Source organism: Heliangelus exortis, chromosome 24, assembly GCF_036169615.1.
Source record: "Heliangelus exortis chromosome 24, bHelExo1.hap1, whole genome shotgun sequence".
NCBI lineage: Eukaryota > Metazoa > Chordata > Aves > Apodiformes > Trochilidae > Heliangelus > Heliangelus exortis.
The window spans coordinates 2,365,064-2,387,969 of record NC_092445.1 but is presented as its reverse complement, the minus strand read 5'-3'; the positions used below and the strand labels follow the sequence as shown (position 1 = coordinate 2,387,969).

General features: G+C 48.4%; 1 protein-coding gene across 10 annotated transcripts in view; it reads left to right on the top strand.

Moving 5' to 3' along the window:
• PHACTR4 (phosphatase and actin regulator 4) overlaps window positions 1-22,906 on the top strand; it is a 73,324-nt gene that overhangs the window by 33,931 nt on the left and 16,487 nt on the right. For 2 of the 10 annotated variants that reach the window (XM_071767830.1, XM_071767829.1), the window contains one exon: window positions 3,218-3,351. The exons of 7 other annotated variants lie outside the window; for them this stretch is intronic. Coding sequence is in view for 1 of the 3 variants with exons in the window: in XM_071767825.1 (XP_071623926.1) it covers window positions 15,583-15,628 (46 nt within the window). In the remaining 2 variants the exon portion in view is untranslated. Of the gene's footprint in view, window positions 1-3,217; window positions 3,352-15,233; window positions 15,629-22,906 lie in introns of those variants that run through there. One more of the 10 variants, XM_071767825.1, reaches the window with a different exon arrangement.

Genomic DNA, 22,906 nt, shown 5'->3' with positions numbered 1-22,906 from the left:
CCTGCTCTGAGAGGAACCCAACCCCACTCTCCCCTGGGACTGGAGATGCTGTTTCAGCTCCTGTCACCAGAGGCAAACCCCAAGATGCCTCCTGCTCCCTGGGCAGCAGTGGCCACCTGAGGGCAGGAACTCTGTGGGAGCTCTGGCTGAGCAGGGAGGAAAAGCCCAGGGAAGTGGTGGAGTCCCCATCTCTGGAGGGGGTCAGAACCCGTGGGGATGTGGCACTTGGTGGCCTTGGCAGTGCTGGGCTGGCTGATCTCCAAGGCCTTTTCCAAGCCAAATGCTTCCATATTTCTAATATTTTTAAGAGTTACTAAAGATTTCTTGGTACTTGAGTTGTTTTGCTCTTTGCTCCAAGCTTTGAAGACTCAGGATCTCTGAGCCCATCCTAGTGCCAGCTCAGCTGAAGTTTTGTCCCCTGGTGTCACCCACCTCTTGTGTCCCTTGCAGCATCTTCCTTTCCAGCCCAGCTCCTCCCTCAGACACCTGGAGCATCCCTGCTGCCAGCCTGGCAGGGACAGAAACAGGGACAAATTGTCCTCAAGTCTGCCAAAAATTCTGGGATTCTGGGAAATCTGTGTCCCAGGCAGCCCCTGCTTGGATGGGTGGGGGGTCCAATCCTTTGTGTGAGGTGGGCAAACTCCTCCTGGGGGTGTCCTCCCTCCAGAGGGTCCTCACATCCCCCCCACCTTTTTGTCCCCGAGTGATTTTTTTTTTTTTTTTGTCCCCGAGTGATTTTTTTTTTGTCCCTGAGTGATTTTTTTTTTTGTCCCCGAGTGATTTTTTTTTTTGTCCCCGAGTGATTTTTTTTTTGTCCCCGAGTGATTTTTTTTTTGTCCCCGAGTGATTTTTTTTTTTTTTGTCCCCGAGTGATTTTTTTTTTGTCCCCGAGTGATTTTTTTTTTTTGTCCCCGAGTGAATTTTTTTTTGTCCCCGAGTGATTTTTTTTTTTTGTCCCCGAGTGATTTTTTTTTTTTTGTCCCCGAGTGATTTTTTTTTTTTTGTCCCCGAGTGATTTTTTTTTTTGTCCCCGAGTGATTTTTTTTGTCCCCAAACCACCCCCGGGGGATGGGGACACTTTGGGTGCGATACTGAGTGCGGCCACCAGAGGGCGAGCGGGACCCGAGGAGAAGCTTTGGGGGGGGGGGACCCCGACCCAAAAACCTGGGGAGGTTCCCTGGGGGGGTCCCCTGGGGTGTTTGGGAGGGGAGGACATGGAGCAGAGGTTCGGGGTGTCACCCACTGTGCCCCAGATGTGACATTTGGGGGGGGGGGGAGCACATCAAGTGATGGGCAAAAGCCTCTCCCTGTGCCTGAAAAGGGGGAATTTATGTTAAAAAGGTGGAATTTAATTAAAAAATCTGGCGTTTAATCCAGAAAACAGGTGGAGTTTAATCTAAAAACGGTGGAATTTATTCAAAAAAGGTGGAATTTATTCAAAGGAGGTGGAATTTAATTCAGAAAAAAAAAAAAAAACAACCAAAAAGCGGTAGGATTTAGTCCAGAAAGGGGCATTTAACCCAGAAAAAGATGGGATTTAGTCAAAGCAGGTGGAATTAAATAAAACAAAAAGGTAGAATTTAATCTGAAAAGGTGGGATTTAATCTGAAAAAGTAGAATTTAATGCAGGTAAAGGTGGATTTTAATCCAGGGGGAGGTGGCACCATTGAGAGGACTCTCCCCAACCTCTGGAATGGTTTTCCTTGAAATTCAACCCAAATGTTGAACCTCTCCTGACCCTTCTGATCTTCACATGAAGTCCTGGAGATGTCAGGAAAGCAAACCCCATCCCTTCCTGGAGAAGAGGCAGAAATTTGGCTCTGCTTCCCAAACCTTGTGCCTTCCAGGGCTTAAATTACATTTTGGGGAGGAAAAGTCTCTGAAAGTAATTCTTGTAGGATGGTGGTGGGAATGAATGGAAGCTGGGACTTGGGAGGGGGAAATCCCCTCTGGAATCACTGACCCTGGGGCTTTAGGAGTTGTTTCTGCAATGATTAGGCTGAGATGCTGTTGAACATGAGGTTAATCCTGTTATCTTGCAAATATTGAGCAAACTGCTTGCTCTGGATAACTCTAATGGGATTAGAGCAGTCTCTCTGGCATCCTCAACATTCCCTATCTCCTCAGGGCTTTTTTTTTTTTTCTTCTTTTCCAGTTCAGGACAAAGTGTTACTCAGAGTGAATTTGGGGAGGTGATGTCTCACTTACTGTTTTCCAGTAGTGCTGAATTGTATTTTAATTTATTTTTTTAATGAAAAACTGGGTTTGCTAATGAGCACCCTGGTGCTTTCTGAAGCCATTCACTCCTCCACAGCAAGGATCCCCTGTGCCCATCCCTAAATAAATGTTTAGGAAAAGAATTGGAGAACAAGGACAAGTATAAAAGGAGATTTCCCTTTGTCATGCCTTCCTGGCATCAGGAATCTGCAGCTGAGTGAGTTCCTGTGCTGGAGACTTGTTCCTGGGCCATCATATTTGTGGAATATAATCAGTTCTGGGCTGAAAGCTTCAGTTTGCATCCCTGATGCAAACAATTTTAGACAATTGTTCTAAAAAAAAGTAAGTGGTAGGGCTTTTTCTGGGGGATCATCTTGAGTTTGGTTTTTAAGCAGTCGGATAAATTGCAACATAACCAAACTGTAGGGAGAAAACCCCTACCACAGGGTCATCCACTCAGGGATGTTCATTCCAGGTGGGATTGCTTTCCTCTGGGCTTCCAGCCCCCCAGGTTCAGTGGCCACACTTTTAGGTAGGGTTTGTCCTGAGCTGGGACAATGATGCTGCAGGGACTTGGCTCCAGCAGGGCAAAATGTGGCCACTTCCAGGGCTGCACAAAAATCAGACATCAGGTATTGTGCAAGAGGTAAAAATCTACATCCTGGGGAGAGAATTAGAATTTGAGTTTCCAAGTTAGGGAAAGCATTTTATTTTTTTTTTCCTCTTTACTCCATAGCTCAATTAACAATGAACCAGGCCTCTTCCTTTCAGCATCACTGGAGTACAGGAGGGATTTCCACAACACCCACTAAATGAGCAGATGTTTCTGTGCCAAACCAGGAATTTCTGTAAATATGGGAAAGTTCCATGGTCAGTCAGCTTTTAGCTTCCAACCTTTGATTCTTTGGGGTGTATAATTTTTTTTTTTAAGGTTGAGCTGGAGCTCATTAAGAACTACAGATTTTTTTTTTTGTCAGGTCTTATTTTTTTTTTTTTCTAGTCCCTTGATGAAGGAGAGAATTGGTCCCACCAGAAAGGAGCCTCAGCTTTGCTCATGACTCAGGTAGCATCAAAGAAGGTGGTGAGAAGAGGTGGGATGATGTAGCCAAGGGGCCACCAAGGATTTTGGACCAGGTAGGGGTTCAGTTAAAGTGGAGGCAGCTGGTTGATGATTGATTTAGGTGGCTTCCTTCTACCCTGTCATTTCAGGGACCTTGGGGAAAGTCTGGAGGTGGCATTTGTCCAGCAAGGAAGCTTTTAGTGCCTTCTGCAGGTTTGTCTGGATAGGATTCCAGCAGGAGAACAAATGAGGGAAATGGAGAGATGCTTTCAAGTTGATGCTTACACACCCTAAATTTTGTGCCCCAGTTCAGATGCTTGCCCTAAGGTGTCCTTGCTGGAAATACTGCTTGAAAAATGTTTCCTGGAGGCCTGGCTTTTGATGGAGCCCATGGGAACTGATAGGAGCTCCAGCTCTCTGAAGTTAATTGGGATGCACCTGATCTTCCCAGTGGCTTCTCCTTGGTTGTACCCTTCAAAATCATTCTTCCAGTGACCTGAAACCCCCTGAACTTGTGTCCTGGTGGTGTGTGCTGGGGGAACTCTTGGCTGGACACCTCAGTTGGGTTTGCTGCTTGCCTGTAGGAGCTTTCTCCCTCCTTGCAGAGACCTCTTGGAGCACTGGGATCTGTTGTAACCTCCTGGAGCTGGGGGATGGAGCTCTGGGGCTGCCTGATCTCTGCCAGAGGATGCTTGGAGCCCCTGTCTCCAGGTGTTTGTGTAGCTGTGAGTTTCACAAAGGCCACAGGGGCAGGAGGAAGGTGGATCCTGCTGCTCTGTCTGGCTTGGGGTTTCTCTGCCTTGGAAGTGGAGGTAGGGCTGGAGCTCAGAGCAGCCTTGAAGCTCGGTTGCTTACATACCTGAAATAGCTCTGTGCCACAAATTCCCTGCTGCAAAATGGGTCTGAGGAGGTGAGTCAATATTTGAGGAGCTCCCAGTGCTTAGCAGCAGGCAGCTGGGGGCATTTGAGCTTCCAAACCAACCCTGATGGGCTTCAAACCAACCCTGATGGGCTTCAAACCAACCCTGATGGGCTTCAAACCAACCCTGATGGGCCTCAAACCAACCCTGATGGGCTTCAAACCAACCCTGATGGGCTTCAAACCAACCCTGATGGGCTTCAAACCAACCCTGATGGGCTTCAAACCAACCCTGATGGGCCTCAAACCAACCCTGATGGGCTTCAAACCAACCCTGATGGGCTTCAAACCAACCCTGATGGGCTTCCAAACCAACCCTGATGGGCTTCAAACCAACCCTGATGGGCTTCCAACCAACCCTGATGGGCTTCCAACCAACCCTGATGGGCTTCAAACTAACCCTGATGGGCTTCCAAACCAACCCTGATGGGCTTCAAACCAACCCTGATGGGCTTCAAACCAACCCTGATGGGCTTCAAACTAACCCTGATGGGCTTCCAAACCAACCCTGATGGGCTTCAAACCAACCCTGATGGGCTTCAAACCAACCCTGATGGGCTTCAAACCAACCCTGATGGGCTTCAAACCAACCCTGATGGGCTTCCAAACCAACCCTGATGGGCTTCAAACTAACCCTGATGGGCTTCAAAGCAACCCTGATGGGCTTCAAAGCAACCCTGATGGGCTTCAAAGCAACCCTGATGGGCTTCAAAGCAACCCTGATGGGCTTCAAAGCAACCCTGATGGGCTTCAAACCAACCCTGATGGGCTTCAAACCAACCCTGATGGGCTTCAAACCAACCCTGATGGGCTTCAAACCAACCCTGATGGGCTTCCAAACCAACCCTGATGGGCTTCCAAACCAACCCTGATGGGCTTCAAACTAACCCTGATGGGCTTCAAACCAACCCTGATGGGCTTCAAACCAACCCTGATGGGCCTCAAACCAACCCTGATGGGCTTCAAACCAACCCTGATGGGCCTCAAACCAACCCTGATGGGCTTCCAACCAGCCCTGATGGGCTTCCAACCAGCCCTGATGGGCTTCCAACCAACCCTGATGGGCTTCCAAACCAACCCTGATGGGCTTCAAACCAACCCTGATGGGCTTCAAACCAACCCTGATGGGCTTCAAACCAACCCTGATGGGCTTCAAACCAACCCTGATGGGCTTCCAAAGCAGAGGTCCTGCTGGGCAAACATCTTCTCTTGCAGAACCCCAGTGCAACCACTTTGCTTCTGATCTGTGGTGCTCTGAGCCCCTCTGCAGTGCAGCCTTGTGGAGTCTGAGGAGACAGGAGGGGGATTTGATGGGTTCAGAAAGAGTTTTCAGCCTTTGGGGATGGTGCCACCTGGGCTCCTAAGCAAGGTCCCTGCTGATGCTCCCCAAACGTGGGAGGAAGGGAATGATTTGGAATAATGGGGAATGATGGGGAATGGTGGGGAATGAGGGAGAATGGTTGGGAATGATGGGGAATGAGAGTTCTGGGAATGAATGTGTGGAGGTTTTCATCTGTAAGAGGGGGGGAGCAGCTCTGGGAGAAAGAGCTTCTTCCAAGGTTACCTCCTGAACTGTTGGTGTTATCTCATCTCTTGCCATTTCCTTTCATTATCCACAAGGGCCTTGATGCTGTAAACAATTGCCATGGCATTGTCTCTGCTGCTCCTGTGAATCAACCTGATGTGTAAACAGCCCTTGGCTTGGGGAACCAGCTCTGTGCCTTATCTTGGGCCCTGAGCTACCTTCTTGCCATTGTCACCTCTGCTGTTTTTGTGCCTTGGTCTGGGGTGGCTCTCAGTTTTCCTCTCTGCCACCCTCCTGTCTGCACAAAAAACCTTTTGGTGCAGGGCAAGAAGCATCAGGGCAGGGATTTTAGGAGGAGCTGGAGGGGTTTACACCCAATTCTCCTATTTTGCTTTCAGCTCCTTCGGGCCTCCATCCTTGCCCTGTTCAAAAGGGGTGAGGAAAGGGGGGGGATGATTCACAACAAAACCCAAGCACTGCTTTCATCACAACAATCTCTTTTCCCCTGGCCTGTTGGGAGGAGTGGCTGACACACCAGAAGGCTGTGCTGCCATTCAGAGAGACTTAGACAGGCTGGAGAGTTGGGCAGGGAGGAACATGATGAAATTCAACAAGGGGAAGTGGAGAGTTTTGCATTTGGGGAAGAACAACACGATGTCCCAGTATAGGTTGGGGGCTGAGCTGCTGGAGAGCAGTGTAGGTGAAAGAGACCTGGGGGTCCTGGTAGACAAGAAGATGCCCATGAGCCAGCAATGTGCCCTTGTGGCCAAGAAGGCCAATGGCATCCTGGGGTGCATTAGAAAGGGGGTGGTTAGTAGGTCAAGAGAGGTTCTCCTCCCCCTCTATTCTGCATTGGTGAGGCCACACCTGGAGTATTGTGTCCAGTTCTGGGCCCCTCAGTTCAAGAAGGACAGGGAAGTGCTTGAAAGAGTCCAGCGCAGAGCTACTGAGATGATTAAGGGAGTGGAACATCTCCCTTATGAGGAAAGGCTGAGGGAGCTGGGGCTCTTTAGTTTGGAGAAAAGGAGACTGAGGGGTGACCTCATCAATGTTTTCAAATATGTAAGGGGTGAGTGTCAGGGAGATGGAGTTAGGCTTTTCTCAGTGGTGACCAGTGATAGGACAAGGGGTAATGGGTGTAAATTGGAGCATAGGAGGTTCAAGTTGAATATCAGAAAAAATTTTTTTACTGTAAGGGTGACGGAGCCCTGGAACAGGCTGCCCAGGGGGGTTGTGGAGTCTCCTTCACTGGAGACATTCAAAACCCACCTGGACACGTTCCTAGGGGATGTACTCTAGGGGGCCCTGCTCTGGCAGGGGGGGTTGGACTAGATGATCTTTCCAGGTCCCTTCCAACCCCTAGGATTCTATGATTCTATGATTCTAATCCTCACCACTGCTGGGAGACACCTTGGGGGTTGAGCAATAGGAAATCTGTAGAGTCAAGGCTGAGGTTCACTCAATGTCTTGTTGATGGCTCTTGTCTGGGTGTGACCCCAGGTCTGGATGTGCCCCTGTTTAGGGTGGTCCCTGGTAGGTCTCTGCAAACATATTTGGCTTGATGAACTTCCTAAGCCTTATCTTGTTCCTTAAATAGAGAATAAAGCTTGTATCAACATGAATCAGAAAGTGGATAAACTGGAATGGTTCCTCTTGGAGCTGTCTTCTGGTATTGGGCAAATATTTATCCTCATTGTTTCAAAAGGCATTATTTGTGCAAGAGGCAGAGGTCAAACCTGTAATTACCTGGTGGATTCACTCTTGGGAGAAGTGGCTTGTAAAATACCCAGGGTGCTGGAAAGGAAGCTTTGGAACCCACTGCCTGGGTCTGAAGCTGAAGTTGTGGTTTCAAATCTCCTGAGACTTTTCAGTCGATGGGAGTGCAAGAAAAAGTCTTTTTTTTCTTGCCCAAGTTACGTGCCTTGAGCCAACTCTCTCTGCCTTTGCTTTAAAGTTCCAAAGTGCAGCAGGGAATTTGGGGTTTCTCTTCCAAACCTATCTGCTGGAGATGATCAGAAGCTGAGCTTGTGTGCCAAACTTGCATTTTAATCAGGATTTTCCAGCCTGGGCAATAATTAAAGGCGAGCAGGTGCTGTGGGGATGTTGGGTGTTCTCCAAAAGCTGAACCAAGGCACTTTTGTAAGATTCCCTGGGAAGAGCCAAGAGAGTGAAGGGTGGTTGGATGGCACTGGCTTTGGGCAGTTATTTGGGGGGGGAAAAAAAAATGGCTTTGGCCTGAGGAGCTCTGGGTGTTGCAGGGTGATGTGTCTGCAATGAGCTTTGGGGTGCCAGAGGAAATCCTGAAATATTTATATATATTTATATATATTTATATATATTTATATATATATTATTATTATTATTAATTTTAAATAGAATGATTATTATAATTATTATTATACTTATTATTATATATTGTATATATTTATATATATTTATATTTTATATATGAATATTTATATAAAAGGTTTCATCCTGGGCTATGAAAAGTGAGTGCACCTGCAGAGATTTTTTTATTTATTTTTTTTTTAAACAGAGAAATCTTGCTGCCTTTCTTTTTCAGCTACCAGGTGGCCAGAGAGGCTCTCAGGGTTTGTGATCCTGAAGGATTTAGAAGTAGGAAGAGAAATTTGGGATTGTGAATCTTTGCATGAATCAAAGCAGGGCTGCTAGCCCTGCAGACCCTGAGCTGAGCATTTCAGTCTAGCTTGGAGAATTAAATCCTCTGCTGCTTCTTGAGGGTTAATTCCAGTTGGATCTGATTTTAGAGCTTTGGCATTTACTGTTATTCTGGCTGTTAAGTTGCAAGTTCCAGTGTAGTGCTTAACAGAGCTTGTCCCAGCAGTTTTATAGGTGGCATAGACCAGAGAATTCTGTTCCATTTTGACCAGAATTTTATCTGGATAAAGCTGGAAATCAAAAAAGCTGGAAAACCTTTGGTTTGGCCAGGAAGGTATCCAACACAACCAGGGATGTGGCTGTCCAGCTGCCCTGCTTCAGAGGAGCTCTGAGTACTTGGGCTGGACCAGTCCTCACAGCACATCCCAGGCAGTGGTTGGAAAGAAGGGATCAATTTTTTAATTTGGGCTGAAGCTCTGTCAGTTTTGTCATTTTTTATCTCCTGTGTTTTCCCATGGGAAGCCTGAGGTGCTGGCAGTCTGTGGGTTCTCCTCCAGGTATCTTGGGGTTTGTCTGTGGAAGAGGGTTAAACAGCAGTTAAATTAAATGCTGTGCCTGTTTTGTTTGGGGTTTTTTTTCCCTAAACAATGGAATAATTGATGTCATTTTCTTCTCTCTGTTTTTGCTTAACGTGGCTCTAATAATATAGCTGGAAGTGGCAGATGGGTATCCTGCCTCCAAGTATTTCACTGTTGGGAATATCTTGATGCCTGCTGCTTTGCTGGAATGTGTCCTGGATCTGTGCTGCCTTTGGCTCCTCATCAGTCTTTCTTTTCATGCTGCTTCAAGGTGCTCTAAAAAGTAGTTTGTCAGCTTTGGAGGTTCCCTGGCCTCAAAGATGGCAGAGCCATGAATCACCACAGAGATCAAGTTAGCCAAGATGTGACTGAATCTTTAATTTTCTCCAGATTACATTCCTGAGTGTTCCCTCACCAGCAAACAAGAAAATATTTGGCATTTGTTGTAATTACAGTGAGTGAGGAGGAGGCACTGAGGATGAGATGGTGTCAGTGCTGGCTGGGAGCTGCCTCTCATTCAAAGGTGCTGGAAAAAAAGAGGACTGGGGGATATTTTGCTCCTTTTGGACTCAATTTTCTTTCACCTGCTTCTTTTAATTTAATCAGAAAGATCATAGAATCTTGGGACAATTCAGTGATTCCTTGTTCTCCAGCCACCACGAAGCTTTCCAGGCCCACATCCTCACCTTTTATTTCCCTTTCCTAAACCTGAGGCTGGATGTGCTGTCACGCGGGGTCGGTACTGGGACCGGTGTTGTTCAATATCTTCATCAACGACTTGGATGAGGGTCTAGAATGTACCCTCAGCAAGTTTGCTGATGACACTGAGCTGGGAGGAGTGGCTGACACACCAGAAGGCTGTGCTGCCATTCAGAGAGACTTAGGCTGGAGAGTTGGGCAGGGAGAAACATGATGAAATTCAACAAGGGGAAGTGTAGAGTTTTGCATTTGGGGAAGAACAACACGATGTCCCAGTATAGGTTGGGGGCTGAGCTGCTGGAGAGCAGTGTAGGTGAAAGAGACCTGGGGGTCCTGGTAGACAAGAAGATGCCCATGAGCCAGCAATGTGCCCTTGTGGCCAAGAAGGCCAATGGCATCCTGGGGTGCATTAGAAAGGGGGTGGTTAGTAGGTCAAGAGAGGTTCTCCTCCCCCTCTATTCTGCATTGGTGAGGCCACACCTGGAGTATTGTGTCCAGTTCTGGGCCCCTCAGTTCAAGAAGGACAGGGAAGTGCTTGAAAGAGTCCAGAGCAGAGCTACTGAGATGATTAAGGGAGTGGAACATCTCCCTTATGAGGAAAGGCTGAGGGAGCTGGGTCTCTTTAGTTTGGAGAAAAGGAGACTGAGGGGTGACCTCATCAATGTTTTCAAATATGTAAGGGGTGAGTGTCAGGGAGATGGAGTTAGGCTTTTCTCAGTGGTGACCAGTGATAGGACAAGGGGTAATGGGTGTAAATTGGAGCATAGGAGGTTCAAGTGGAATATCAGAAAAAATTTTTTTACTGTAAGGGTGACAGAGCCCTGGAACAGGCTGCCCAGGGGGGTTGTGGAGTCTCCTTCACTGGAGACATTCAAAACCCACCTGGACACGTTCCTAGGGGATGTACTCTAGGGGGCCCTGCTCTGGCAGGGGGGTTGGACTAGATGATCTTTGGAGGTCCCTTCCAACCCCTAGGATTCTAGGATTCTATGATTCCCCTCCTTGGCAGAGGTTGCAGTGCTCTTCCTCCAGCTGTGCTCAACATCTGGGCTGCTGGGGGGCACTGCCTGCTCCCCTTCCTTCCCCACCACCAGGAGAGTCCCTGGCGTGGTGGATCTGCTGCCCTTTGCTTTCTGAGATCCAGAAGCTGACTAATTGGTGGGGACAAGGGGACTGGAATGCTGTGGGAAATAGGAGTTTCCCTCTTGGAAATGTCACAGGAAGCACAGAGGAAATCACGGGGCTGAGGAGCAGTTACCTCACTTTTCTGTCTCATCCCAACCAGCGCCCTTTCCTTTGGAGGAGCACAGAACCTACACCACGTGATGCAAAAGCTGCCTTATAAATAAACCATTTTCCCATTTCCCCACCAGGGGCTGATTTTTAATGCCATGCAAGGAGAAAGGAAAAACGTCACCTTGCATTGGCTGCTGCCCTTTCAGACTCACTGCCCAGCTTCCTACCCTCTTGCTGCCCCTTGCCCTGCTGTCATATTTAATAACTCTTCCACATGCTCTTTTTTTTCTTATTTTGGATCACAGCCCAGAACTGTTCATCTTTCTAGGTAGCCAGAGCTGCTACATATATTATATATAATATAATTTTTCAGCTCTGCCAGAGCTGCTGAGGGTTGCTGCTGCAGATGTTGGGGGAACACATCCAAAGTCCTGGTCCTCCTGGTTTGCTCTCCTTGAAATGGTACCACAGGCCTGTGGTGGGGTTGGATTTGATGATCCCTTCCAACTCAGCAGCTTCTCTGATTCTGTGGGAGGACTTCAGGTGGGTGCAAGGAAGGCAAAAGAGCTTTTTTGACATCCTGGAGCTGCTGCTGCTGCTGGGTTCTAAAGGAAAACACCCAGTACCACTGGTTTGAACTCCACAGCTTGGGCTACAGGACTGGGATAATGCAAGAATCCTGTTTCATGTTCCTACAGCTTGAATCATGGAACTTCAGTGCCTGAGTCAGCCCTGATGGATGGGGAGTTCCAGCTTGGGGGGAGCTGAGCTGTGGGCACTCGGTGCCTTCAGGTCAGAGGAGCCAATCTTGGTGCTCATTAGGGCTTTCCTTGGACTTCTCAAGTGAAACAAGCCCCAGGAATTCCTTTTCCCACTGGAGACAAACAGAGTGTTGGTGTCTGAGTGCTGGGGTTTTGATGGGCTTGGATGGAGAGGAAATGAAACTTCCAGAGGAAAGCAATGGACTCCACTTCTTGGGCGTTCCCTGCCTGGATCCGGTTGTCCTCTTGTTTTGTTTGAGTCAACTGACTCCTGAAATCCTGTAATATTTTCAGGGAAGTGGGATTTCTTGCTTAACTACATTTTTAGGAAAAAATATTGAGGGGTGTGGGGGGGGATACAATCAGCTGTATCCTTTTCTGAGCTCCCTGTAGGAAGCTTTTTGCTGTTCCCAGCTCTCAGGAAGTCTTCACTTCTCCCTGAGGAGGAAAAGCTTTGCTCTGGTTTCTCCTGGCTGGGCACAGCTAAGTCAGATGGTCCTTCTCCATTATTAGGGGAATTTGGGGCATTTGTTGACTGCCCTTGTTTTCTCAACCCTCCTCTAGCAGAGGTTTTCTTCTTTCTATCCCAAAGAGGAAAGCGTTGTGGCTGATACATCCCAAAGGATCACAGAATCCCAAAAAGTAGGGGTTGGAAGGGACCTCAGAACATCATCAAGTCACCAAAATCCTGAGTTTCAGAGGCAAATATTAATGTTCCTGCTACAAACTTAAAGGCAAATGCCTTTGCACTTGACACCAGAGCCTGGGTAACTGTTTACCTGCTCTTGGACTGTGGCCACAGGGGATTTAAATGAGTTCATTTACATCTCTCTGGTGGAAATTTGGGCTCATGTTTCAGTAATGCAGAAATCAGGGCTTGGGCAGATGATTTTGCAGCTCTGGGTCATCTGCACTGCAGCAGAGCTTTCTGCACTCTTAATTCACAGCAAATGCAATAAAAAATGCAATGGCTTTCACCTCCTTGGAAGTCTGGATGCAGTGCTGAGCATTCTGTAACCTTCCCAGATGCAGGGATATTTTTTCCAGACCTCTTTCCAAGTGGGACAGCTGATTTACAGGCTGGGGAGAAGCCTTCCAACCTCTATCTCCAAACTCTGTGGGTCTCTGCCAGATGGCAGCTTATTTAAATGGCTTTAAAATGGCTTTTTCTTTGTGTCAGAGCAAAGAAGTCTTCAATGAGGTGGAGCACGCCCAGGAATCAGGATGCTAAATTATCCCAATGAAAATCCCAAGTACTTGGAAGGCTCAACTGCTGTGGCTGAGCAGACAGAAAATATTGGGTGCCCTTCTGAGCACAGAGGTGTCTGGTGGTGGGAGGCTGAGAAGAGCAGAAATACTTCCAGGAATGTCCATGTGTTCCCTGTGAAGGAGGAGAGAGCTATTTGCTCCTCCACCCCCGTGTGGCTGCTGATCCCTTGCTCCTCCACCTGCTCCTGCAGCCCTGCTCTTCCTGGCCATGGGGATGATGGGGTCAGGATGGGTACTGGAGAACTGGGTCCAGTTCTGGAGCCCCCCAACACAAGCAGGACATTGGGGACAGTCCAGAGGAGGCCACAGACAGGATCTGGGGCCAGGCTGGAAGAGCTGGAATTGTTCAGCCTGGAGAAGAGAAGATCTTAGAGCACCTTCCAGTGCCTGAAGGGGCTCCAGGAAAGCTGGGGAGGGACTTGGGATGAGGGCCTGGAGGGATGGGACAAAGGGTGATGGCTTTAAACTGGCAGAGGGGGGATTGAGGTTGGACATGAGGAAGAAATTCTTTGGGGTGAGGGTGCTGAGCCCCAGGGTGCCCCCAGAAGCTGTGGCTGCCCCATCCCTGGCAGTGTCCAAGGTTGGATGGAGCTTGGAGCCCCCTGGGCTGGGGGAGGGGTCCCTGCCCATGGCACTGGGGGAGCTTTAAGGTCCCCTCACACCCAAACCAGTCTGGGATTGGATGATTTTATGAAATCTCAGCCTCTTGCAGGCTGGGGGTCCTTAGGACAGAGATGTGGGGGGTGTTTCTCTGTCACCCCAGCTGGAGCCCAGCTCAGTGCAGGGATGAAGTTGATGGTGCTGAGCATGAAACCCCATAATAAGGGGGTTCCTAAGGGTCTGGAGTGATGGGATGATGGGGTGATGGCTTTAAATGGCAGAGGGGGGATTGAGGTTGGACATGAGGGAGAAATTCTTTGGGGTGAGGGTGCTGAGCCCCAGGTTCCCCCAAAAGCTGTGGCTGCCCCATCCCTGGCAGTGTCCAAGGTTGGATGGGGCTTGGAGCACCCTGGGCTGGGGGAGGGGTCCCTGCCCATGGTAGGGGGGACACTGGGGGGGCTTTAAGGTCCCTTCCAACCCAAATCAATGTGGGATTCTGTGAGGAGGAGCAGGGTGCTGGTGCAGGGTTGGGAAGGTGCAGAGCTGTCCTGCTCCCTCCCATGTTTTTACAGCTGGGTTTCAGAGGGGAGGATTTTGCACACTGGCATCTCTGGTATGTTAGTGAAGGCACCAAGAGCATCATCTTCCAGGTGTGTTTGTGGCTTAGGTGGAGTTTTATTAATTTCAGAACTACTTTCTTCCCTCTGGTCTGTTCTTTGGTGGCTTTTTGGTCTCTCACTGCCCCATGCAGCTGGGAATGGCCCTGGGTGTCTGCTTGGACTGATGGGCAGCACTGAGCATTCCCAGGTGACAATCTTGGGGTCTGTTGTTTCCCAGAACAGAAGATTTGGGGTTTTTTCTCTCCTGTTGCAGTAGGGAGCTTGTCCTGAACTGTCCCAGTGATGTTCAGTGCCACTGCCATGGGGACAAGGGACCTGCAGCAAATCTTGGGGTGTTGAAATCTGCTTTTTCCTATAAACCTGGCTGTGTCAGCTGGGTTCAGGTTCCTGATCATAGGCACTGACTGGTGTGATGCTGCAAGGGAGTTTGTGGGGGTTTTGAAAAGCATTTTTTATCTTTTCCCCTCCAGGAGTTGAGATGAACCTCGGGGTGTGCAGGGGTTGGAAATCAGCTGTGGCTTCAGTAACACAAATTTTGGGTGAAAACCTAAAGACTCCAGGTGGATCTGTATAGATACAGATATAGGTATAGAAATAAAAACTCCAGAGATCTTGTGATGCAGATGCAGAGGGGGGGATTCTTGTAACTGTAACTATCGAGCTGTGCCGCCCGAAATAAAAAAGAAACCCTTCCTGTTTCTTGCTGAATTTAAATTCTCTTTTGTCCCATTTAAATGAGAAGAGGAGCCACGCTCCCTGCTCCTCCCTTCTTCCTGCTAAGTGAGGAGAGGAGCTGCAATGAAATTGGAGTTTTATGACACCTCTGGCTGGATGCAGATCAGCTCAGGGAGTTTGCTTGGAAATTCCTCTTGCAGCCCAGGACCATCCATCTCCCATCCATCCTCTTCACCTCCTTCAGCCCATCCTGGGGGGCCAAAACCCCTCTGTCTTTTGGGGTGTTGCAGAACACGCCTTTTCCTCTTTTTATTTTATTTAATTTTTTTTTTTTTTTTAATTTTTTTTTTCCCCCTTTCTTCTTGCTTCGAGTCCGTGCCAGGAAGGAGCCGAGGGGTGTTGATGATTTGGATGCTGCAGCTCAGTGGCTGGAGCCTGGTTCGGTTGTCTCCTCCCCTTCCTGAGCTGGGGCTCTGGAATGACAGGCATTCCTGCGAGAAGGGAGCTGGCACCCACAGCCACTCAGGAGACCCAAGTGCCCTCCCATGGGCTCCGGGGAGAGCAGAACCCACGCGGGACCCACCAGCACCTTTCTTGTGTCCTCAGAGTCTGCAGCTGCCTCCATCCCCGGGCTCATTCCTCAGCCCAAGAGTGGATTTATCATTTTATAAAGGACTCAAAGTGCTCTCTCTCTCGGGGTTTTTGGTTGGATTGGGGTTTTTTGGGGTTTTTTTTTTGCTTTTTTTCCTTCCCCTCGGAGAACTCTTTAGGCAAAAAAAAAAAATTTAAAAAAAAAATCATCTCATGGGGCAGCCACACTTCTCCCGACCGGTAAATCCTGCTGCTTCGGGTGAGTAATGGAGGGGAAGGGATTCAGAGGAAACTTTGGGGCTGTGGCAGGGCAGGGTTGCAGGTGAAACGGAGGAGTCAGGAGGAGTGGAATGTGGGCTTTGTGTAACCTGTGCTTGGCTGGAAGAGAAAGCAGAGAAATAACTTTTTTTTTTCCTTAAATTCCTTCCTCCCTTACTCGTGTCACCCCCAACACGTCCTGGTCTGGGGGGTTTTAGGGACAGGCTCTGCCTTCATGGGCAGGTTGAGGGACAATACATTTACAAAGTGCTGGGACAGGGGTAAAAATCACTTGAGTTGGGCAGGAACCAGTCCTGATGGTCTGCCTGGATCAAAGCTGCCCAGAATTCCCTCTTTGGATGGGATGTCCCAAAGGTTTGGGGGCAGCTGGAGGAGTTGGGGAGGAAGAAGGGGCTGGGCAGTCAGCTTCCCAGTCCTTGTCTCTCTTGACCCTGCCCAGTGTCTGGGTAACTGGGAGCAAACACAACCTCCCTTGAGGTCCTGAAGTAGCCCTGGGTTAGGGCAGTGTTATTTCCAGGGCAATGTTATTTCCAGGGCTCTGTTCCCAGCACTGGGACTCTCAGAGGAGACTTTACACCTTCTGCCTTCCTCCTTTTATCTCCGACCCTCTTGCTGGCAGCTCCCTGGGCTGAGTTGCTTTTTCTCATCCCTAAAGTGGGATTATCAGATTTTTAGAGGAACACTTGACACTTGCACAGGGAGAGCTCCCTCCGACGCACGTTTATTATTATCTTTTTTTTAAATTATTTTTCATTCTTTTTCACCTTTGTAACTTTGAACCTGCGAAGAATTTTCATGGCTTGGATTCAAGCAGTGATTTTCTCTTCCCAGCCCCCTGTTCAGTCCACCAAATCCTGCTCAAGAGCTGCTAAAAATAAGTGGTATTGAGAGAGGGGAAGGGAGAAGCAGAACTTCAGTCTTCTTCCCACTGCCCATGGAGATAAAAGCATCTTCTTGGATTCAGGCACTGTTAGAAGCCAACCCAGTCAGTCCCAGGCTCTTGCTCTTGTCAGACACCAGATGTGGTGGTAAAATTCAGGGGTTGGTGTAGTGACATTGTCCTTTTCCTGGATGCCATCAGATTTGGTGTTTTCCCCCCTGCTCAGTTGCAATCTGAAGTTTTCTTCACGGCGGAGCTTGCATCGTGGCCACTGAGTGAATTGGGAACTTGAAGGGATGGTTGGTTTATGGTTGGTTTTTTGGTTTTTTTGTATTAACTTCAGCAGGATGCTGCTGAAAATCAAAGTCTTGTGAAGATGATGGGGATTAGAAATGTACAGAAGGCAGGGAAGCCAAGGATTGGGACTTTTGGAGGCTGGTTGGTGACCACAGTGTTTTAAGGTCAGGATTCACATCTCCCCTGGCCCATTCAGGAAACAGCCCTGAAGTTTGGAAAGCTGTTATAGGAAACAAGAAACATTTAAGCAAGAAACATTTACCAAAAGTGCTTTTTTTGTTGTTGTCTTTAATACTTTAACCTTCAGAGTGTTTCCCTTCAAAAGGCTTTGTTTGTTTTTTTGTTTTTTTTTTTTTTTTGAGTTGTGGCTCTGCTTCCAAAGCTTTTTTGGGTTCTTCCCTCTCTGCCTGGTACAACAAAACTGGAGATGGAGCTGAATTATTCTCCAGCCTGTGCTTCAACACTGGTTTGTTGCTGTCCCATGGCTCTTGCAAGGCAGAGGGAGGGTCCCAGGTCTGGGCTGTGATCTCCTCACAGGTGTCACGAGCAGCCACGTTCTCAGCAGGAGCTTTTGCTGCACCCTCTGGGCTTGTGGGGTCGTAGAACTTCAGGGGGTGACTTCAGAAAATAAAGGTGATGAACAGAAGTGTTTGGAGGTGCTCTCAGTGAAGTTTTGCTGTGGCTCAGCCCCACTGCTGCAGTTCTGTCTGATGGGAACCTTCAGACAGCATTGCCCCAGGAGCTCCTTCTGGAGGGAAACTCCTGGGATTTGTGGAAATCCTCTATGAACTGCTGCAGTGAGAGATGGGTCAGGTTTTGGTTGAGCTGTGCTTTGCAGGTGGAAAGGATCTGACCCAAGGTGGTGATTTACACACTGGGCAGGTCCAGTTGTAAAGTAAAATGCTGATGGGTTCTCCTTCCCTTTGTGAAGGTCATAGAATCAGAATCCTAGAATGGGCTGGGTTGGAAGGGACCTCAGAGCTCATCAAGTCCAACCCTTGCTCCACTCCCCCCGTGGTTCCCAGCCCATGGCACTGAGTGCCACATCCAGGCTCTTTTGAAATATCTCCAGGGATGGAGAATCCACCCCTTCCCTGGGCAGCCCATTCCAATGGCTGAGCACCCTCTCCAGAAAGAAATTCTTTCTAATGTCCAACCTAAACCTCCCCTGGCACAACTTGAGACCTCTTGTGCCCTCTTGTCTTGCTGAGAGTTGCCTGGGAAAAGAGCCCAACCCCCCCCTGGCTCCAACCTCCTTTCAGGGAGTTGGAGAGAGTGATGAGGTCTCCCCTGAGCCTCCTCTTCTCCAGCCTCAACACCCCCAGCTCCCTCAGCCTCTCCTCATAGGATCTGTGCTGGATCCCTTCACCAGCCCAGTTGCCTCCTTTGGACCTGCTCCAGGATCTCTTTTAATGATCTCTTTTAATGAAGATCTCTTTAAGATCTCTTTTAATGAAGGTGGAACTGAACAGCTCTTAAATCTCTGCAAAGGACTGGGGCAAAGAGAGCTGTGGGTGCAGGAGGTGGTGAGATGCACCTTCCTGTGGAGTCACTCTGCTCCTGCAGCCCTTGGGTGTCTGCAGAGAGATTTCAGGGAGAGGAGCAGCATCTTCTCAGGCTTTTCCCAGCAGCTCCCATTTGCAGTTCTGTCCTGGCACTCACTGACCCCTCAGCCTTAAAGGATTGTGACATTTTCTTCAGGGACACTGGAAACCAGGAGTTCCCAGGCATGCAGGACTGTGATGGGAATTGTCAGCCCCTGGGATGCCTTTAATTTCCTCACAGCTTTCAAGTCTTGCTTTGTTTAGGGTCTTGAAGTGATTTTTAGCTTATGGTGTGCTAGTTAAGAACAAAATAAAACTTCTCCAGAGCCAGGCTGCTTTTTGTTGATGTGTGGCCTGAGTCTAAAATGGTTTAAAAAGTCATCAGGACTGATTCTCAGTGACCTGCACCAGCTGCAGCTTGGAATCCATTTTTTTATTGTACTGTGGCATCAGGAGTGTTGCTCTCTCAGGTGCTGCTGCAGATACCTCCCCTGGGAGAGGTAATCCTTAATGAAAGAAATTCTTTTTATTTCTCTTTAATTTCTTTAATTTCTTTTTCTTTCTTCACATTGGCACTTCCATTCCTGCTCTGCCTCTTTCTGGGCCACTTGCTGTACCAAAGGGTGATGTGGGGCTCGAAGATGAGGGTTAACTGTGTTTGCTCAGGATGGTTTTTCCTCCCTTGGACCCAGAGTGTGCCCATGAAACCATCACATTTCTATCTTGGTATTTCCTAGAGGTCAGCTGCCTGGTTTTCCCTTTGCCCCATGGTGGTTTCACCTGCTGAGAGCAGTGGTGGCAGTGAAAGCTTCACCATCTCCCACTGGAGCAGCAACCCCAAGCCTGACAAAAGCTTTGGGAGCAGATGACCACGATGAGACAAAGGTTTCTTCCACTGAAATGGTTTTCTCTGGAATAAAAAAAACCAAAAAATAGCAGCAGCTCAACACCACCCATGTTCTGGCAGGACGGTTTGTACCTAACACAAAGTGTGGTGGGAGAGGAGTTTTGTTTGGCTTTTTTTTTTTGTAATTTTTCCCTTTCCACCTGCAATTTAACAGGAAGAGTGGAGTTGGGAACGTGTGTAGCAGGGGAGGGTTTGCCAGACCAGTTGGTTGGGCATACTGGTGGGGGATTGCAGGCTGTGCTGCTTGGCACTGCTGGAGCTTTCTGCCTTCTTGTGTCTCCAGGCTCTGCCAATTTGGTGACATTTCCCCAGGCTGCTTCAGTCTAAACATTTTGGGGGAACACAGACCTGCTGTTCAAACAGCTCCAAGTCACCTCCTTGGTTTCCTGGAACGGGAAAAGTGTTCAAGAAGGAAGAGCTGAATTGGCAGCAGGTTCTGGGGAGGAAGCTGGAAGTCAGCAGCCCAGGGTTCTCTCCCTTCTCCAGCCCAATTTCTCCTCCAGTTGGGTCCTGGGGTTCTGTCCCAGCAGGTTGGGTGCTCCCAGGACACTTTGAGGAGCAGCACCCGTGTTTGCCTGGGGTGATGGGCAGAAATTGCAGGAAATCTTTTCTTCTGGAGTTTTGCTCAGCTCTGGTGCAGATCCTGGCTCCAGGTGGGCTCTGGGGGGCTCTCCCTGTTCCAAGGTCCCTTTCCTGGAGGGAACACTCCATGGAAAGGTTAAAGCAGGTCGTGCTGTGGCATGGGAGCAGAACAGAGCCCTGCTTGTTGGTGAGCTCTTGACCTTCCAGTGAGGACAGTGCTGGGTTCACCTCGGCTGCTGTGACCTCATTTCACCTTTTGCATAAATTTTAAGTGGGTTTTCCAGCCTGGCACAGGGGGGAGGTTTTACCAAGGTGCTCAGGAAGGGTTGGGGGAGGACATCAGCTTCCTGACATTTCTCACCCTTCCCTTGAAGTCTTGAAGTCCAGGTTTTTGGGAGTTTTTTTGGGTTTTTTGGGTTTGGGTTTTTGTTTTTTGGGTTTTTTTTTGTTTGCTTGTTTTTTTGTTTTGTTCTGTTTTGGGTTTTTTTTGGTTGGTTTTGGTTTTGTTTTGGCTTTCCTTCGTTTTGTTTTGTTGGGTTTTTTTTTTCTTCCTCTTTCTTGTTTCCTTGCACTGTGCTGGGGTCCCTTAGCAGTTTCCCAGTGCAAGATTGGGACAAGGAGGAATTTCTTACATCCCAAGCTGCTCAGAGACCCTCCTGGACCTTGGGAAGCAGAGCAAGAAGCAGGCACAGAGACTCCACCTTCCCCAGGCTCCTTCCAGAGTGAAATCAGGCTGGACAAGAGCTGTGTCTCTGCACCATTTCATGGAAATTGGAGCTGGGAATTGGTTGTGAATGGAAGGGAAGGGAAGGGAAGGTCCTTTACTGAGGAAGTGTGAGCATTATCTCCCATGACCCATCGCTGAACAATGAGGATTTTTTTTTTTTTTTTTTTTTAAATGCAGATGGGTAAAGCACACCTACAGCTGCAGATCCACCCACTAATTAGCAGTAAATGTTAATTCCTAATTGCATCACAACAGCCTGCTTTAAATCTCTGTGTCCGGGTGGGAAAAGGAAGAGTGCTGGGAAGGGCAGGAGAAGCAGAGCTGGGCAGAAGGAATCCCAGTTTGTACTGGGAAGAGAAATCACTTTTTATGTGTCTTTTACCCTCTGGTAGCTGGGGATGTTCCCTCTGCTCAGTGCCAGGCGTGGAGTTTTTTTCTGCAAAATGCTTTGGGTTGTGGGTTTAGGGGTAAACAACACCTCTGTCTCTGGTGGGGGTGTTTGAAGGCACCAAAATGATCCCAAATCAGCAAAAGGAAGAATTTGCCTCTTGAGCAAGCCCTGATGCCCAGCACCAGGTGCTGGAGAGCTGGGGTGAAACCTGAAGCTGATGCCACTCAGGCACCTGGGCTGGAACTCCACCCAGGGATGGTATTTGGTTTGACAGCTCAATTGGGCTGAAAAGGTTCTGCCCAGAGTCCAATTTGCCTTTGGGCTTTCCTCCTCTCCTTCCTGCTTTGGGTTTTTTTTGGGGTTGTGCTGGGTTTCCTGCTCCCTGTCCTCTGGTTCTCCCGAGCTGCCCGTGGCAGGGAATGTTCACCAGTCTCCTTCTGATTGGAAATGGCTTCATCAGAGTGTGCTGAGGTTTTGCTTTATGAACCCAGGGACCTGATGGTTGAGTTTATTTTTAATCACTTCTTTTGCTTAGTGCAGCACTCTGACACCTGGGGTGACAGCAGAGCTGAAGCTGCATTCCAGAGAGGAATTCAGGGATGGGATGGGGATGAAGTGAGCTTGGGACAACTGCCTTCAACACTTTTCCTTGGGATGATGAGGGAAATGCCTTTGCCTGGCACTTGGGATCCAAGTTCAGTCCCCAGCTTGTGCCTGGCAAGCAGTTTTCCCTGCCTGGAAAACTTTGGGAACGCTCTGGTGAGCAGAGTGAATGCTGCTCTTTAGAATGACATCTACAACTCCAGGGCTTTCTCTGAAGAAAGGGCCTCAAAACATCCAGACAATTCTTTTTTTGGGTTTCTGGGAACTTGAAAAGCTTTTTTTTTTTTTTTTTGGTCCCCACTTCCACCCACTCTCCCTCCGTCAGAAAATCACAGATGAGTGCTGAGTGCTGGCATCTTGTGTGTTACTTTCTACCCAGTTTCTCCCCTGTTATGAAGCCAGGTTTTTGGATTTTTTTTTTTTTTTTTTTTTTAAGAAGTGGCTCAGATGCTGAACTGATCTTGCTTTTTCAAAGAAATTTTGCCTGGCATCAGCTTTTCACTGAGTGAGCTTGCTGGTAGGGGGGCTGATTTTAAAAAATAAATAAATACAACCAAGCAGGAAAAAAACCCATTAACCAAACATTAACCAGCACTGTGTGAAATCCAGAGTCCTGAGAGAAACCTGAACAGAGCTGGAAAGGTCACCAAGTTTTAGGCAAAGTCCCAAATGGCCACAATTAGCCTTGAAAATAATATTTTTTTGCTGGTTAGCACTCTGGCCTCTTGATGAACCTGAGCTCTGGGCTGGTTTTCTTCATCATTTGGTTAAAGATTGCATTTCTCTGTGATCTGGAGGCTCCTGCAATACTCTCTGGCTGTCCTTGTGCTGCTGGCATGGTCTCTCTCACTCTTTTTTCTCCTCTTGCTCAGTGATTTTCCATTTTCATTTGTGCTCACACTGAACACTTGGGCTCTGCCTGTCCTGCAGTGCTGCAGGGTGTCACAGCTTGTCCCCAGCTTCCCCTGGCTTGATTCTTCCTGGAGTCCAAACCTTCCTGCTAGGAAGCACTCCAGGCTTGCAGGTAGAGCCAACTTTCTTTTTTTTTTTTTTTTAACCTGTTTGGTTTTTATTCCTCTTCCCTGTGTTGAAAGAAACTTGCTTTTTCCCATCTCACTCCCTATATCCACAGTGGATATTTGTAGGATGGAGCAGCCAGGTTATTAGCTCTTCATCCCAGATGCAAAATGACTTTTCCCTAAAATTCCCTTCCCAATCTCTCAGCCTCAGGAGATGGGATTCTTGGCTGAACTTTCCACAGGACCCAGGAGGTGTCTTTTCTTTTCATCCAGCCTTGCCTGAAGCTGACTGAAAGCTCTTTTTTGAT